The 17,856-nt window shown below is 44.9% G+C and overlaps 1 protein-coding gene across 2 annotated transcripts; it reads left to right on the top strand.

Moving 5' to 3' along the window:
- The first annotated feature begins 3,960 nt into the window (after positions 1-3,960).
- Positions 3,961-17,547, top strand: CLEC19A (C-type lectin domain containing 19A). 2 transcript variants are annotated; one of them, XR_014493684.1, is made up of 6 exons: positions 3,961-4,279; positions 7,802-7,967; positions 9,817-9,910; positions 11,551-11,683; positions 15,642-15,794; positions 17,344-17,547. XR_014493684.1 is itself a non-coding variant. In XM_083372876.1 (5 exons), exons 1-5 carry the CDS (start codon positions 4,171-4,173, stop codon positions 15,719-15,721), a joined length of 582 nt encoding a protein of 193 aa, XP_083229002.1. In that variant the 5' UTR covers positions 3,961-4,170; the 3' UTR covers positions 15,722-16,600. The 2 variants fall into 2 exon arrangements, 1 of the variants encoding a protein (XP_083229002.1); XM_083372876.1 differs by lacking the exon at positions 17,344-17,547 and having other exon boundaries at positions 15,642-16,600.
- Positions 17,548-17,856: the final 309 nt, after the last annotated feature.

Here is a 17,856-nt window from a genome sequence, read left to right as displayed (position 1 = left end):
GTGGGTGCGCCAGCCCTCTGGAACTGCTTGCCAACCGAAATCCGGATGGCCCCCGACCTCCGCACCTTCCGGCGCAACTTAAAAACATACCTGTTCCAGCAGTCCGGCCTGGCCTGATAGCTCTAATTGGGGTCCCAGTTTGTTTTTACTATTGTTTTTCAGTATTGTTCAATCTGTATACCTACCTTACTCTGTACACCGCCCCGACTCCCTCGGGAGAAGGGCGGTTTATAAAAACAAACAAATAAATAAATAAATAATGGTAACAGATCTTCAGAGGGTATAGTTGCTTTATGGCAGAGCTCAACCCGAGCGCCATTTCCTCCATGGGATGCTTTTATCCTGAGAAAAACCAAATGCTTCCCCTGCCTCAAATGTTTTGGAGTCTCACTTAAGATACAGGTGGCCCTCAACTGAACGGCCACAGCCAGGCCCAAGATTTCTGTGGCTAAGCAAAACATTTTCTAAGTGAACCTTGCCCCTTTTACAATCTCTCTTGCCACCGTCCTTAAGTGAATCCTTGCAGTTAAGTTAGTAGCCCCCGTTGTTAAGTGAATCTGGCTTCCCCCTATGGACTTTGCTGGTCAGAAGCACTAAAAAGTGACACTGCAGCGGTCATCAAGGTGAACCAGTTGCCAAGCGCCCGAATTTTGATCATGTGACCATTAGGGATGCAAAAGTGTGAAAAACGGTCTTAAGTCCCTTTTTCCCCAGTGCTACTATAACTCTGAATGGTCACTAAATCAACTGTTGTATGTCAAGGACTTAAGCAGGTCCTCAGCCATACTTAGATTAGTTGGGGGTTGACCTTTCCAGTCCTCTAGATTCAGTTCAGGGGTCTGGCCCTGAGCTAACAGACCTTCATCACCAACTGATGAAGGTTGCTCATTCTGAAGACTCACGTGGAGTTACTTAAGAGTAGTTTCCTTGACTGCTCTTCACCTATAGACAGAATTTTGCCAGACTAAAACAGCTATTTGCAGAACTACAGATATACACCGAGAATTGCTAGGGAGGAGCCATCTTAACTCTCTCCCTACCAACCAAACTATATCTTAAACTTTGCTGTCGCTTGGTCCTCTGGAATGCAGCCCCTCCCTGTTGGGAATCCAGGCTACATTCCACCACATCTTGCTTTTTTTTTGTCATCAGTCCTCTGCTGTCCTTGGAAAATCTGTACAACTCGAAATCCTTACAACTCTTCCTGTTCTTGTCTGATGGACCAATTCTGCTTCTCGGATTTGGCAGACTCAAAATAGCCTCGCTCTTAGTCACTCTAATTCTCTTATGATGAAATAATAATAATCTTTCCATTGTAAACCACTTCGGTCAGAGGGAAATATAGAAATATAACGAATGAAGAGGTATCATCTGTTGATCTGTAATCAGTGATCACCTTTTGATGCCAAACGTACATAACTCTTCGAAGGCTAGCCGGATACACAATTCAGACTTCCTTCCAAGCCAGTTTTAACAACAAGTTTAGCAGATGGTGTATGTAACACCTACACGAGTCAAGCACATTTCTTCTGGAGTATCCTGCTTCGTGGCTGCCTTCCTCAAACATCTGTCGATGCAGCAGAAGAATTCTCAGCCTTTATGAGGGCCATGATGGTGCTTTGCCCACTTTCATTCCAGTTGGAGGTCTGAATGTTATCGACACGGGGGAATTGCAATTCCTTCTTTTGGCACAATCCTGTTAGAATCTGGCAAGCATTAGAAGACACAAAACCGCGCTCTCTGCCAAAATTGTCCAGTCCAGATTTTTTATGTTTTATGGACATCTGTGGCCACGGTGTGGACTGAGATGTTCCAGCTCTACTACGTATGTCAAGCTTTGAATCTGATGTGGGAATATTCTGGATAATTTAATTGTTGTTGAGAAATTTACCATTTTACTAAGCACTAAAGAGGGAATTTTAAGCTGGCCTCTTAAGAGGCTGAAGTTCTAGAAGCAAAGTTTGAACAACGGCAGGAGACTCCATCCCATTCCAGAGAGACATAAGTTGTCTTATCACAGTCTAATTCTACATGATGATTTTTCCCCCCTCCCTCTTTTCCATCTACAGTTAGTCCTCGGCTTACAACCAAAATTTTGGTGGCTAAGCAAGGCATTTATTGAGTGAGTCACATCTGATTTTTACATCCTTTATCCTGTGGTTTGTTAAACAAATCACTACCTCAGTAATGTCAGATTTGGAGTCTTAAGTGTTAAGTGAATTGGTTGTTAAGTGAATTATGCCGTCATTAAGTGAATCTAGCTTCCCCCGTTGACTTTGCTTGTTGGAAGATGGCTGCAAAAGGTGCAAGTGGCGATCACATGACCCTGGATGCTGCAACTGTCCTAAGTACGTGGCAGCTTCCGAGCATCCACCTTTTGATCACCTGACCATGATCAAAATGGCCGTAAATGTGAGGACCAATTGTATGTCACTTTTTCCAATGCTGTTGTAACTTTGAATGGTTGCTAAATAATAGTAATGAAGTTGGAAGGTACCTTGGAGGTCATCTAATCCAACCCGCTGCTCAGGAAGGAAACCTTATATACCATTTCAGACAAGTGGCTGTCCAGTCTCTTCTTAAAGACTTCCAGTGTTGGAGCATTCACAGTTTCTGGAGGCAGGTTGTTCCACTGGTTAATTGTCCTCACTGTCATGAGAATGGTCGTAAGCCGAGGGCTACCTGTATTGTATCGTAATCACCCACAAGCCTTTGGTTTAAGTGGAGCAGAGAGCTCTGCAGAGATAACAGGGGTTAACTAAAAATAAAAGCAGAGAAATATCAAGAGACTGTGCTGCACGCAGAAAGGCATCTGTTGCTCTGTTGCTGTCCTTTGAAAAGTTTAAATAAACACAGCTCCAAACTCATCTCTTAGAATGATTCATCTGGAAAGATGTTTTCGGCTAATCAATTTAAATGTCCCTGTTGATATGGGTAATGGGTTTGTTTATCGTTACCCAAACGAAAAAGCACTTTTACACAATGTGGGGTCACTTAGCCGGGTTTGGGAAGCTCCGGCATAAAACGTTGGTCCACCACTCTAGGAAACGTGAGCTTGTGAGAGATAAAATGGTTGCTGAGTTTGTTGCTGGAAGAAAGTATGTCGGTTGAATAAAGAAATAAGCCGAATATCAATCCAGTTGTTTTTCCCAATCCAGTTCTGTAAGTCGTTAACTCGCCTCTTCCAGCATGGACTCGTAAGTAAAACAAGCCAGGAAATTTTGGGTTCAAATACAGGCAATGCTACCAAGAATGTTAAAGATTAAGTGTCAGCTGAAACCAGAAGTTTCCTGGTTGGGATTAATGAAAAGACAAGTAGAAACAGTCACGGAAGACTATTTTTTATATATGATGACTGCTGAGAGACTACTAGATACATATAATGAATTGATTTATGGGTTCGATCGTCAGAAACAGAGGCTTGTGGAAGAAGGAAATTGTGATGTAACATTAGAGAGAGATGGTGAAATGTAAAGCATAAAATGCATTTATAACCGCTGACAAAAGGATTAGAAACCGTTTCTTTATAATATTTCTGTCTTCCTTTTTTTCTCTTTTCTCTCTCTTTTTCCTTTTTTCTTTCCTTCGTTCCTTTTTCTCTTCGTCTGTCTCTTTTTTAATTTACTGTTTTACTCATTCACTATTCTTTACTTTTTTGTTCTAATATTTATATTGCCCTGTCTCGTTAAAAATATGTATGTATGTATGTATGTATGTATGTATGCATGTATGTATAAGGAAATCTTGTTATATTTCTGGGTGAGTTCTTTAGCTTAATTCCAGCATATTTGGAACAGCCTGAGTGCTTATCCTTAGGTTTGTGTGTGTGTGTGTGTGTGTGAGAGAGAGAGAGAGAGAGAGAGAGAGAGAGACAGAGAGAGACAGAGAGACAGAGAGACAGAGACAGACAGAGAGAGAGAGGGAGGGAGGGAGGGAGAGAGAGAGAGAGAAAGAAAGGAAGGAAGGAAGAAAGGGGAGGGGAAGCTCTGAGTATTTTTTATGGAGTGAAGATGTTGGCTGGTGTATCTTGTTAAGCAATTTTGCTCTTCCAGACCAGAGAGCTGCACAGCAAAATCTCTTTGCAGCTGCTCCAGGAGTTTTACTGGCATTTGGAAATTCTTGGGAAGTTGAAGGAAGGACAGCCAGCCTTTCTGCAGCTTGTGGAGAGATATGTCCTCCAGGTCAGCGATGGTTTTGGGGTGGAATTTCTGGGCAGCTCTGTCCGCCGTCCTCCTCGCAGCCCATACATTCCCGCACACCAACATTAAAATAAGCCAAGGTGAGTTGACTTTTTTAAAAAAAAAATCAGCCAATTTGAACCAGGGCAACGCTAAGTGCTTTGACGGGGAGGTTAATGTAATGTGACTATTTCAGTCCCTGGCTGCTAAAATGGATCAAAGCAAACCATTTCCCTCAGTTAAAGGGCGCTTTATTTGCATTTGGTTTCCAGTTTTTACTTACAGGTCACCAGTGGCTCTGCTAATATGTTCCCTTGGTCTTGAGAAATGCCTACCTGAATAGAAATACTGGATGTGCGCTTGTTTTGAAACGTGGGTCTCTCACCTTAAGGTTAAAAAATGCACTGATTGTTCAAGCCAATTGTGGTAGCTTTGTAGAAAAACTTAGTCAATGGGAAAACGGATCAAGTTTAGCATTTTGGGTGAATGTGCGAGCAGGCATTTAACCGATAGGGTTAAATGCATTTTGTGAAGACTTTGTGGTTATTTTTATTTTCATTTTTTTCTTGTGTAGTTGCTTGTATACCCCTTTTGTTTGTTAAGCGTTTTGTGTATTTTTTTTAAATTGCTTTGTTTGGGGAAGATTGCTTTGAAGTCTAAATAATAATGCTGGGGCTTATTTTGAAGTTTGTGGGTGCGTATGGAGGCTGGCGGCGGTGGGGGGGAGTGTCAACCCAAAGAGTTGATGTGTCGAGAGACAAAAAATTGTCTCAACCTGGACAAATTTGATATCTTCCAAACCTTGTCCAGATGTTGCAGGTTTGAAAAGTTGTGCCCATTTCCCCCCCCCACCAACTAATCCTTCTAGAATCACACAGTATGTATAATCCACCAGACGGTTTTTTCAATAAATGTGTTCCCACATAAAATCTGATGCTGCATTTCCTAACACCGTGTGGATGCAGGAATCAAACTCGACTCCAAGAGAGGCAAACTTTTTTCTTGTTGTGACGTAGCGGTTGAATAGTTCTGCATTGGAAGAACGCAGACCTGTTGTTGGAAAACTATTTGTAGACATCTTGCACCTTTTAACCTAGCTGACATCTGTAGGTGAGGTTAAAGGAGGTAAGATTGAGCACCGCTGGAGTAAAACCTTAGCTGAACCGGATCCTGTCTAGCAAGACATAATGGGATTTTGGTGTGGCAAATTGTGTGAACTCAGCCAACTGGAGTTGATTTAATGAACAATGACTTATTGTGATGTGTGCATTCAGCCACTCAAGATGTTGGAGTAAGGATTAGCAGACAGAGGGTGAGTTTGGATGCCGAACAGAGGGGGGGGAAAAACTGAAGAAGAGATGAGATTTAGGGCACGCCAGCTAGTGAATGTCTTAATTAATGTACTTGTTATTGCTTCTCAGACAGCAGAACTATGCTTTATTTTTTTTTTCTAAGGCAGGCTGGAAAAATGCTCCCTTTCCCCAACACTCAACATTTTTAACTGTGTGCTTTGCATTGACAGCATCTCTGTATGTGCACCTTGGTGGAGCAATTCATGGGCTTGACTTACAAACTGTGTCTGGAGGTCTGGCTCCTTTTTATTCCTTCCAGCCCAATGGAATCTTGGAAATCTATTGTCTAAAGAAGCTCAGGGTCTGTCCGTCTGTCTAACAGGCAACAAGATAAATCCCTGTAAACAGAAGAGAATTAAACTAAATTTAGAATGTGTAGCAAAGCCAGGGAAAGAAAGATGGAGATTAAAGTTGAGTTGGATCTTCCCGGAGTCTGCAGAGAAGAAAAATCCTGAATAATTTCCCAATGCATCCTCAATGGAAGATGCCACAGCTGCCGATTCCTCCATTTTAAGCATCCATCCTTTATGGTCCCTTCTCTTCTTTTCTCTTCTCTTCTCTTCTCTTCTCTTCTCTTCTCTTCTCTTCTCTTCTCTTCTCTTCTCTTCTCTTCTCTTCTCTTCCCTTCCCTTCCCTTCCCTTCCCTTCCCTTCCCTTTGTCCTCTTCCCTTCCCTTCCCTTCTCTCCACCCCACCCCAACCTTTTTCGGGGTCCAAGAGCAAATTGGTCCAAGGGCAGATACGTCCTTTTTGATTATCATCCTCTCTGAGTTCAAAGCTTGATGGATTCTTTGCTAAAGACCATTGACAATTTAACCGGACAGGTGCTAATTAGAAATTGGCCCGCTTGTTTCTTCTTCTCTTCTGGCACATTCAGCCCTGAAATTCCTGGGGGCACTTTTTGCACACCGGAGTTAATCGAATTAGCCTTACCTACTGGGGTAACTGGGGCTTGAAAACCAGAAGGCCAAAAAGTTCAGATGACCTCCCCCCCCCCTTTGCATTCCAGAGGACTTTTTTTTTCCTGAAAAGGAATGCAGAGATGCCGAGGGACAGACGAGGTGGGACAGCTTAGAAACCTCTGATTAGGATTTGAATTCAGCACTATGGTGCTTGATGTTTTTTTTTTTAAAAAGGGTATTGTAACCTGACTGAATCCTCTTAGTCAATTTAGGATTCTCAGTGCTGGTCAGCAGCAGATGGCTTTCCCAGCCTGGCCTGGAGAACTTGGAAGTTCTGCCATTGTAAAACAAATGGGCCGGGCTTGGAAAATGTTGGTGCCTTTATCTTACAATGGGCCAGCTTTATCTAATCTGTGGAGTGGGGAAATTTTAACTTTGGTATCCTCCCATATCTCCTTTAAGCTCCCGCTCTGTAATTCGGAGATATAGACTCAACAGCTCCCTCTTGTCCTATCTGACAACACGGAGAGATAGAACGGCTTCTTGACCCTCGTAATCTCCACTCTGACAGCAAGTGTATATACATAACATGCACCGTATGTTGTGTAAATCTCATAGGGAAAAAAAGGAAGTGTAAACTGCTGCTACTTATGGCGTTAATATGGACTTTGAAAGAGAAGGCGGGGAGATGGGGAAGGCTTGGGAAACTATCATAAAACCAAACCCCTAGATTTTGATCAAATTGTTCAAAAGACCCTTTCTGTTTTTTGCTTTCTTGTCACAACTGATCTCAACAGTCCATCGTGGTCAATTCATTAAAGCAGGGGTCTTCAAACGTGGCCCTTTGATGGCTTGTGGACTTCAAGTCCCAGAATTCCTCAGCCAGCTACAGGTTGAAGTCCACAAGTCATCAGAGGGCCACGCTTGAAGACCCCTACGCTAAAGCCATTCTAAATGATAATTCATTAGGGCGTAGAAGAATTGTTTTGTCCATCTGCCGTGTAAGAAAAGTCTATAATCTGTGTGTTGTGTGGCTGGGGGAGTACGTAAACACACACACACACACACACTTCCTATAATCTATATACATTGGTGCCTCAGTACTTCTCATTAATTGGTTCAAACTCACAATATTCTGCCAATGCAGCTTTGCAATAAAATAGAACCAGCTTGTCAGGTTGCGATTCCTGTCTGTTTTACTCTGCAAGGCTGATAAAAGGCAGGACAAGCCCAAAGCATATGAGTTAATATTGGCATCTCCCAATACTGATAGGTAGGGTTGCCCACATAAATCTAAAACCTCAGGCAGGACAGGAGAAAGAAATATACAAATATGTACCTTGTAAAACTGTTCCATCTTTTCTCCCAAGCTTTGCCAGAGTCAATCCTGTCTTATTCTTGCCCTCTCTTCTGGACCGAATATGAAGGCTACTGTTACCGGTATTTTCCCATTAATAAAACTTGGGCAGAAGCGGATCTGTACTGCGCAGAGTTCTCCATCGGCTTAAAATCAGCCAAATTAGCGTCTATTCACAGGTAAGAACCACCGAATGGGCTACGCTCTGTGTTTCCTGTTCTCCATTGTTATGGCTGATTACAGATAAGTCCTCGACTTACTTACAGCTCCTTAAATAACCGCTTGAAATTACAACGGTACAGAAAAAGGTGATTGATGACCATGTTTCACACTTATGACCATTGTGGCGTTCCCATGGTCGCAAGATGAAAGGTAGATGCTTGGCCACTGAGTCATATTTATGACAGTTGCAGAGTCCCGGAGTCGCATGATCCCCTTTTACGACGTCTGGCAAGCAAGGTCAATGGAAGAAGCCAGATTCCCTTAACAATTGTCAGAACATGCACAGTCTTAATGCTCTGAGGTTTACCCAGGAGTAAATGGCGTACACAGTGGTTTGTATTTAAATGTGGTTTATATTACAACTATATCTACAAATAAAATACTAGAAATAAAATAGATACATGTGGTGAAACAGCAAACTCCAATACAGAGCAGTTACAGGAGGACAAGAGAGAGAAAAACTCCAGCGAAAACCCTCCCTTTTATACTCAGACTCTTAAAGGGATACACATACCTGCTGAGTCATTCTTATTATTGCATCATCCACATTACATTACATTTTTACATATGCTGTTTAGCTATTTAATTACCATCCTGATAACTTAACAACTGTCTCAGTTGTTTTGGGCACCACTTATGGTCATAAATCAAGGACTACCTGTAGTTTCTTCATTTGGATCCTAGCCAGTGCTTTTTTTGTATAAGAAAAAGGTGCCGGAACTCACACATGTCATACAACCCGCCTTGCCTATCCTACAAGGTTCCATCCAAAAAAGGTGCCGGAACTCCGTTCTGAGCGTTCTATGACAAAAAAAGCCCTGATCCTAGCATTGTTGTGATTCAGGGTCAGCCTGTGGGTTCGGCAGTTGGGTCGGATGATTCAGAGGAGGAGGAGGGGGGTGTTGGAGAGGTTGCTGAGGGGGTTGGAGAGCTTGCTGATGAGAGCCCTCAGCCAGGCCCCTCCCACCTGGTCACGACGCAGACCCAGCTGTGTGAGCCTGACAGTGTGGATGAAGATGACCCACAGCTGGCCCTGTTCAAGGACGCCCGATGCAGGAGGCAGTCAATCAGGAGTAAACAGAGGAAGGCAATGGGGCACCTCGGAAGGAGGCAGAGAGAAGCCACGCCCTGAACTGTATAAAAGGGGAATGCGTGGGAGGGCTGGTTTGCTGAAGGCAACCGCTTGAAAAGCTCCTGTTTCATGGTTCATGTTTGCTCTCTTTGCTCTCTTTGCTCTGTTTATGTTTTTATGTTAATAAATTTGGCAGGCTTAGTTCCAGCCTCTTGCCTTCTTGTAAAAGGGGTTGTCCCTGCCTTATCTGCAGGGCCGGTAGGAGGCTGGTACAGAACAAGCATATCCAGGGTTTATGATGGCACTCAGTAGCATTATAGTGTCCTGGGGGGACAAGCCCAAACCATACGACGTGGCTTTTCCATGTAGGAGCAAAAAGGATACAATCTGAAACCCCCTGCCTAGTCTTTAAATTATGTCTTTAGAGTGCTTTTTTCTTCTTCTTCTCTCAACGGTTTTTAAACTAATGGTTGTAAGTCTAGGACTAGCAGTATTATATTTGTGGCTACAACTTAGCCGTGTGACAGTATCTTCACTAAATTCACTTTTTGATGTTTTTTATACGGACCAGCATCTTTAAGTATCCTTTCGATCCTTAAAAACTAGAGGACTGAACTGGTTTAAATAATAATGCTTTTAAAAAAAATAATAATTGGAGTATTTGCAGTTAATGTTACCTGTCAATATAATTTATCAACTACAATAAACTTTCATGTAATATATCTCTCTGGCAGCTGGGAAGAGAACGTCTTTGTCTATGACCTTGTAAACAGCAGAGTACCTGGTATACCCACGGATATCTGGATGGGATTGAATGATCTTAGACAGGTAAGAAAACTCCACTTTTGTGGGCTCCTTGGTGCTCTCTGAGTTTGGTGGCCTTCTTCAGAGGTTTCATGACAAACTCGGTGACCTCATCAGTGCTAGAAGGGAGTAAGAGTTACTCTCTGTTTATGTACTCTGTTTATATACAAGGAACTACTATATACTAGTGGGACGCGGTGGCTCAGTGGGTTAGGACGCTGAGCTTGTCGATCAGAAGGTCGGCAGTTTGGCAGGTGGAATCCCGAGTGCCGTGTAACAGAGTGAGCGCCTGTTACTCGTCCCAGCTTCTGCCAACCTAGCAGTTCGAAAGCACCTAAAAATGCAAGTAGAAAAATAGGGACCACTACGGTGGGAAGGTAACAGCATTCCGTGCGCCTTTGGCGTCTAGTCATGCCGGCCACATGACCACGGAGACGTCCTCGGACAAGCGCTGGCTCTTCGGCTTTGAAACGGAGATGAGCACCGGCCCCCAGAGTTGGAAACGACTAGCACGCATGTGCGGGGGAACCTTTACCTTTACCTTTACTATATACTACTGCAGAGGTCCCCAACCTTTTGGGCACCAGGGACTGGTTCCGTGGAGAGAGGTTTTTCTGCGGACTGGAAAGTGTGTGGTTTTGTGTGCTGCCTGCATCTTGTGGATGGGGGTTTTTCTTATTTGTGTAGACCAGTTGCTGGCATGCTGTGGCCCGGTACTGGTCCACAGACCAGGGGATTGGAGATCCCTGTACTAGTGGCTTGCTCTGCCAATGTTAGTGCAGTGTTTCTCAACTTTGGAAAGTTTAAAATGCGTGGACTTCAACTCCCAGAATTCCCCAGCCAGCACAGGGAATTCTGGGAGTTGAAGTCCACACATCTTCTAGCTGCCAAGGTTGAGAAAGACAGATTTGGGGAGTATAACTAGCTTGAATGTTTGCAACCTCTGCTTGCATTAATGCCTGAAGATTGTGATTAAATACAGACTCCAGAAGCATCACAGTGGGGACTGGAATCTAATTTGTATGTCTGTAATTTCCTCCCACGCTGAATCTTGAAACAATAGTTCAGCTGCAAGCTGGATATTACCATCAAGAAAACAGACTTTCCTGCATCTCTTTGAATGCTGGGCATCGTAGCACCGACTCCCATCGTAGATTGTGGCCTTGCCTTTCTCCTATTTTTTTTTATTCAAGCCAATTTATTTTGGCCTTGCTCTCTCATTCAGACAATGTCGTTTCATAGCTTGACGGGTTGGGGTGGGGATTGGAAGTGGAGATTTACACTTGTGTTTGTGTTTCTGCCTCTAAGTCAGTGTGTCGCAACCTTGGGGACTTTAAGATGCGTGGACTTCAGCTCCCAGAATTCCCCAGCCAGCATGCTTTAAGATGCGTGGACTTCAACTCCCAGAATTCCTCAGGCGCATGCTTTAAGAGATATGGGGACTTCAACTCCTAGAATTACCCAGCCACCAAACTGGCAGAGGAACTCTGGGAGTTGAAGTCCGCACCTCTCCAAGTTGCCAAGGCTGAGAGACGCTGCTTTAAATGGCAGGAAACAGTGACCTTGTTTTTGCGCTTTGGAGGATTTGGAGTTGCATAGAGTCCTCAAGCCACCAGTTGCCCACCTCTGCCCCAAGATTAAAGCTCCAGGGATTTCTTTGGCAGGAGAGCAACTTTGAATGGACAGATGGCTCTCCCTTTGACTACAACTACTGGGATGGCAATCAACCGGATGATGGGATCCACGCTATCCCGGAGGAGGAAGACTGTGTGCAGATCTGGTACAGATACAGCAGTGGTAGGTGGCATCTGATTCTCCAATATGTCCTCTTCCCAACCCCAAACCCTTCTGCTATCAGCAGCACCTGGGCAGAAGAAGCTAGGATTCCTCTCTTGTGTGGGAGCATGGACAGTCCGGGACTGTGGTCTTCAAGCTTGAGAAAGAGGGTGGAGAAGAAGGGAAGCGGGAATGGTCTGTATCCATATTCCTCAATCTGGGCAAATTTCAGCTGTATGGACTTCAGTTCCTTAGCCAACATGGATGTTCCTAAGAATCCTGGGAGCAGAAGCTCACACATCTGGAAGGTGTCCAGTTTGGAAAAGGCTAGGCTAGTTTTCCATCCCACCACTCCTTCCTTCCTTCCTTCCTTCCTTCCTTCCTTCCTTCCTTCCTTCCTTCCTTCCTTCCTTCCTCTCTCCCTCCCTCCCTCCCTCCCTCCCTCCCTCCCTCCCTCCCTCCCTTCCTCTCTGTGATAGGATTCAGGCAGAAGTTCACACATCTGGAAGGTGTCCAGTTTGGAAAAGGCTAGGCTAGTTTTCCATCCCACCACTCCTTCCTTCCTTCCTTCCTTCCTTCCTTCCTTCCTTCCTTCCTTCCTTCCTTCCTTCCTTCCTTCCTTCCCTCCCTCCCTCCCTCCCTCCTTCCTTCCTTCCTTCCTTCCTTCCTTCCTTCCTTCCCTCCCTCCCTCCCTCCCTCCTTCCTTCCTTCCTTCCTTCCTTCCTTCCCTCCCTCCCTCCCTCCCTCGCTTCCTCCCTCCTTCCTTCCTTCCTTCCTTCCTTCCTTCCTTCCTTCCCTCCCTCCTCCCTCCTTCCTTCCTTCCTTCCTTCCTTCCTTCCTTCCTTCCCTCCCTCCCTCCCTCGCTTCCTCCTCCCTCCTTCCTTCCTTCCTTCCTTCCTTCCCTCCCTCCTCCCTCCCTCCCTCCTTCCTTCCTTCCTTCCTTCCTTCCCTCCCTCCTTCCTTCCTTCCTTCCTTCCTCCTTCCTTCCCTCCCTCCCTCCCTCCTTCCTTTCTTCCTTCCTTCCTTCCCTCCCTCCCTCCCTCCTTCCTTTCTTCCTTCCTTCCTTCCCTCCCTCCCTCCCTCCTTCCTTTCTTCCTTCCTTCCTTCCTTCCTTCCCTCCCTCCCTCCCTCCTTCCTTCCTCCTTCCTTCCTTCCCTCCCTCCCTCCTTCCTTCCTTCCTTCCTTCCTTCCTTCCTTCCTCCCTCCCTCCTTCCTTTCTTCCTTCCTTCCCTCCTCCCTCTCCTCCTCCTTCCCTTTCTTCCTTCCTTCCTTCCTTCCCTCCCTCCTCCCTCCTTCCTTTCTTCCTTCCTTCCTTCCCTCCCTCCCTCCCTCCCTCCTTCCTTCCTCCTTCCTTCCTTCCTTCCTTCCTTCCTTCCCTCCCTCCCTCCCTCCTTCCTTTCTTCCTTCCTTCCCTCCCTCCCTCCCTCCTTCCTTCCTCCCTCCCTCCCTCCCTCCCTCCCTCCTTCCTTCCTTCCCTCCCTCCCTCCTTCCTTCCTTCCTTCCTTCCTTCCCTCGCTCCCTCCCTCCCTCCCTCCCTCCCTCCCTCCCTCCCTCCCTCCCTGTGATAGGATTCAGGCAGTTCACACACTTCAGCAGAACTGGTAGATTTTTGTTGTTGTTGTTGCCCAGGCCTAGAAAGTACATCCACGTAGAGAACTGGTGGTTCACATATTTGAATCCCACCACTGGCACCGTCCCCTGTAGGCAGCGACGGCTAGCAGAGTAAAATCCACCGGGACTCTTTTATCCTTATGTATGTTAGTCCGTAAGACCTGGACTTTGAATCCTAGGTTGCATTCTCCCCCTCCCACCTGTCTGAGTCAACAGGCACATGATTCCTTTCCTCCTGGCCTTGAAAGGGCCCGCCATCTGCCCACTGTTTACAAAACGGCTTTCTCTGGCATGAGAATCAGAGATTCCTCCCTCGCCAGCTTCACCCTTTACGCTGAGGCTGCTTCTCTGGCTTTCTGCTGTTTGTGGAAATGTTGGGGTCCAGAAGCCCGGTACTTTCCAGAGGTCTAAATTGGAGGTACAAGTGCCCTAGCTGGGATGCTAATGCACAGTGGTCCTTTCCACATACCCACCTCTCCTCAGGTCAATGATTCTGTGCATCCAATTGAATTGAGTTGCATACTTTATTTGGCCAAGTGTGATTAGACATGCAAGGGATATATCTCCAGTACAAAAGCACTCAGGGGTATGTGCAAAGCAGCATAATGATAATGCCAATAAAAGGGGGAGTAAAGAAGATAAGAAAGGTAAATAATAATAATACAGCTACAGTACATGGGTTAATGGAATAGAATAGAATAGAATAGAATAGAATAGAATAGAATAGAATAGAATAGAATAGAATAGAATAGAATAGAATAGAATAGAATAGAATAGAATAGAATAGAATCTTTATATGGAAAGGGATGGAATAGAATAGAATAGAATAGAATAGAATAGAATAGAATAGAATAGAATAGAATAGAATAGAATAGAATCTTTATATGGAAAGGGATGGAATAGAATAGAATAGAATAGAATAGAATAGAATAGAATAGAATAGAATAGAATAGAATAGAATAGATGGAAAGGGATGGAATAGAATAGAATAGAATAGAATAGAATAGAATAGAATAGAATAGAATAGAATAGAATAGAATACAACAGAATATAGAAACTTTATTGTCACTTCAAATGTACACTAAGCAGCATACATTAAAATGAAATGTCGTTGCATTCAGCTCACAAAGGGTGTAACCACCTCCAATGTGCACTATATAAACACAACAAAAGATTATGCGTATACCCACATACACAAACATATATGACGCAGAGAAACAACACAGTCTAGGCAGCGCTGTGAGAATTAGGTGTTCAGCAGAGTGACGACACGAGGGGAAGCAACAGTCTTTTTGTCCAGTTGTTTTGGCATGCAGCGCCCTATAGCGCCATCCTAAGGGTAGGAGCTGAAACACTGTGACCAGGATAACTTCTCAGCCCTCCTCCTGACCCACACAATATACAGGTTTTCTACAGAGGACAAGACTGCTTGCAATTGTTGTTACGAAGACAGATATAATCCTTGACCTACCACCGTTTGTTTAGCAACCGTTTTTAAGTTACAACAGCACGGAAGAAGGTGACTTATGACCGGTCCTCCTCCTTAGGGCCGTCTCAGCATCTCCACAGTCAAGGGGTTCAAAAACCGGGCACTCGGCAAGCGATGCGCATTGACGATAGTTGCAGAATATCGTCCTTTGCAACTTTCCTAGCCAGCACACTCAATGGGAGAAGCTGGAATTGTATAATGGAACACACAACTCATTTAAGAACTGCAGCGATTCACTTGGCCGTGGCGAAAGAAAATCTCACAAAATCCGAACACATCTCACTTATCGGCCACTTTGCTTAGCAGCAGAACTTCTAATCCCAGTTGTGGCTGTAAATTGAAGACGACCGAGAGCTGAGATGGAAGACTTTTTTCCGGAGGGGTTTTGGATTCCTTCGGGCAACCTACCTCTCAATATTATTATAGGAAACTGCCAGTGTGAGTGTGTGTGTGTGTGTGTGTGTGTGTTGTAATAGCATGGCTGCTTGGTATAGTGTGCCTTCACAGACAACTTCAGTTTGTAAATAAGCCGCTGCTGGCTGATTTGAGATTTAAGCTAAGCTTTTCACCAGCAGTGCTTCAAGTTTGCTGGTTCTTCTTTAAAAAATATTATAGGGGAAATACAAAAAAAAGTAAATAAATAAAAATAGAAAAAACAACTGCTCAGAGAAGAAACCAATTTTTAAAAAATGTATTTTTGCAGATCTGCAGAGATCAATACATCCTTCGCTGTGGTCACCCGTGAACGGATGGGTGATCCATTAGTGGATGATCTATTAATACCTCAACCCTCTAAATGGTTGGAACCACGTGTTTGTAGAAGCCTGTCTAATTCTCCTCTCCTCTCCTCTCCTCTTTTTTTTTGTGGTCTTTTTATAGCTTTACGGTCTTGGAACGACAATAGCTGCAGCCGAGAGTTTCCATTTGTATGTAAGATCCCCTCCTTGGCAGCTGATTAACCGACTTCCCAGCCCTGGAGAAAACATCGGAATCTCCAAGGATCAGCTGGAGCGAAATGAGTGTTTGTTTTAGGTGTTGTATTGTGTTGTTTGTGTTCTTCTCCTAGGCATCCTTTACCAAATGCTGCACTGACTCACGTCCTCTGACAAATCATTCTTGGATCAGGGCTAAAAAAATATCGGAGCGGGAAGACTGTGACATGCGTTAATTTACCGTAGCCCCCAATCAGAAAGAATCTGACAGCTCCTTTTCTGACTAACCCGGTTTATTAAAAGGCGCTTTTGCGAGTTTTTTCTGCCTTTGCTGAACTTTGCTGATCCAAAGGCTTTTGTGAGCTTATGCCTTTTAATAAGGGTGTGGGGTTAGTCTGCAAAGATGCAAATTAGATGACTGAGGAAAGATAGTAGGAGCAAAGTTTTTCTTTGGCTTTGTGGTCTATACGGGGTGGGTGGGTAGGTGGGAGGCAAAATGTAGCTCCACCGTTTGGGAAAAAAAAAGGAATGTCTATCCTTTTTTTTTTAAATGTTCACCAGCTCAGCTTTAGAGTGCTGTAGGGATTGCGCTAAAAGAGTCTGCCTTGCAAAAACATCCCTGCAAAGTTGGTATGGGCCAACCGGAAGGGCGTTGTTGATATGATCATTTTCACGAGGGCGGAAGTGTGTTAGAAATTGTTGAAAATTATCCATAGCTCGGGTGATAGGTTTGTCCAGCTGCTTGCCGTTTAGCTTCCAGATGTTTTGTTAGCCTGGCACCCTACCAATGGATCCGCCAACAAAGAAACTGATTTTGAACCAGCCTATGGCTCATCTCATAAGGGACGCGGTGGCTCAGTGGGTTAGGAGGCTGAGCTTGTGGATCAGATGGTCGGCAGTTTGGCGGGTCGAATCCCGAGTGCCGTGTAGCAGAGTGAGCGCCTGTTACTCGTCCCAGCTTCTGCCAACCTAGCAGTTCGAAAGCACGTAAAAATGCAAGTAGAAAAATAGGGACCGCTACGGTGGGAGGTAACAGCGTTCCGTGCGCCTTTGGCGTCTGGTCATGCCGGCCACACAACCACGGAGACGTCCTCAGACAAGCACTGGCTCTTCGGCTTTGAAACGGAGATGAGCACCGGCCCCTAGAGTCGGAAACGACTAGCACACATGTGCGGGGGGAACCTTTACCTTTACTTTATGGATCATCTCAACCACTATTCAGCAACAGAACCGACCCCCTCCTCACCAGTTGAATTTCATGCCCATAAACAACCAGGTGACGTGACTAACCGACTGCAAGACCACACAGGACTTATAGAGATGGTGAAGAAGCCATATGAGATGCTTTGCCCAAGACACCCAGCTGGTATTGAAACATCTGGAAGCTAAACAGCAAGCTTGGAGAACAGAAATATGCTGAAGATGCCACTGCGACGGAACCAACTCTGTAGTAGTAGTAAAGTTGAACCGAGTATAGGGTAGCCCTTGGCCTACGATGGAAATGAACCCAAAATTTATGTTGCTAAGCGAGGTGGCTGTTAAGTGAGTTATTTAACTACCTTTCCTGCCACTGTTATTAAAATGAATCACTGCAGTGAGTAACCTGGCTGTGAAATGAACCTGGCTTCTCCGTTGACTTTGCTCGTCAGGTCGCCAAAGGGGATCATGAGACCGCGGGGCACATTGTGACCGTCATAAATATGAGCCAGTTGCCCAGCAGCTGAATTTGGATCATGTGACCATGGGGGAGGCTGCGATGTAAGGGTGACAAGTAGCCCTGGAACGCTTCTTTTTCAGTGCCGTTGTAACTTCTAACAATCACGAAATGAATTAGTTGTAAGCCAAGGACTAGCTGTGATACAGTTAAAGTTGAAAGCTTCAGAAACTGGGGATCGAGAGTGTTTTATTTTGGAGGGTTTTGTGATTTTTTTTGCCCTTTTGAGGAGCATTGTTGTTGTTAGCTGTGAAGTCGTGTCCAACCCAACGCGACCCCATGGACAACGTTCCTCCAGGCCTTCCTGTCCTCTACCATCTTCTGGAGTCCATCTAAGCTCACGCCTACTGCTTCAGTGACTCCATCCAGCCACCTCCTTCTCTGTCGTCCCCTTCTTCTCTTGCCCTCAATCTTTCCCAGCATTAGGCTCTTCTCCAGTGAGTCCTTC

The sequence above is a fragment of the Vipera ursinii genome (assembly GCF_947247035.1).
Source record: "Vipera ursinii genome assembly, chromosome: 13".
NCBI lineage: Eukaryota > Metazoa > Chordata > Lepidosauria > Squamata > Viperidae > Vipera > Vipera ursinii.
The sequence above is the reverse complement of the archived record's forward strand: the minus strand, read 5'-3'. Positions and strand labels throughout refer to the sequence as shown.

Bases quoted from the DNA above. Each gene is read 5' to 3' on its own strand.
- CLEC19A (XM_083372876.1), top strand. From the start codon at position 4,171: ATGTCCTCCAGGTCAGCGATGGTTTTGGGGTGGAATTTCTGGGCAGCT. The intron at 7,968-9,816 runs GTAAGAACCACC...TCTCTCTGGCAG, and splicing joins AAATTAGCGTCTATTCACAG to CTGGGAAGAGAACGTCTTTG. The intron at 9,911-11,550 runs GTAAGAAAACTC...TTTCTTTGGCAG, and splicing joins GATTGAATGATCTTAGACAG to GAGAGCAACTTTGAATGGAC.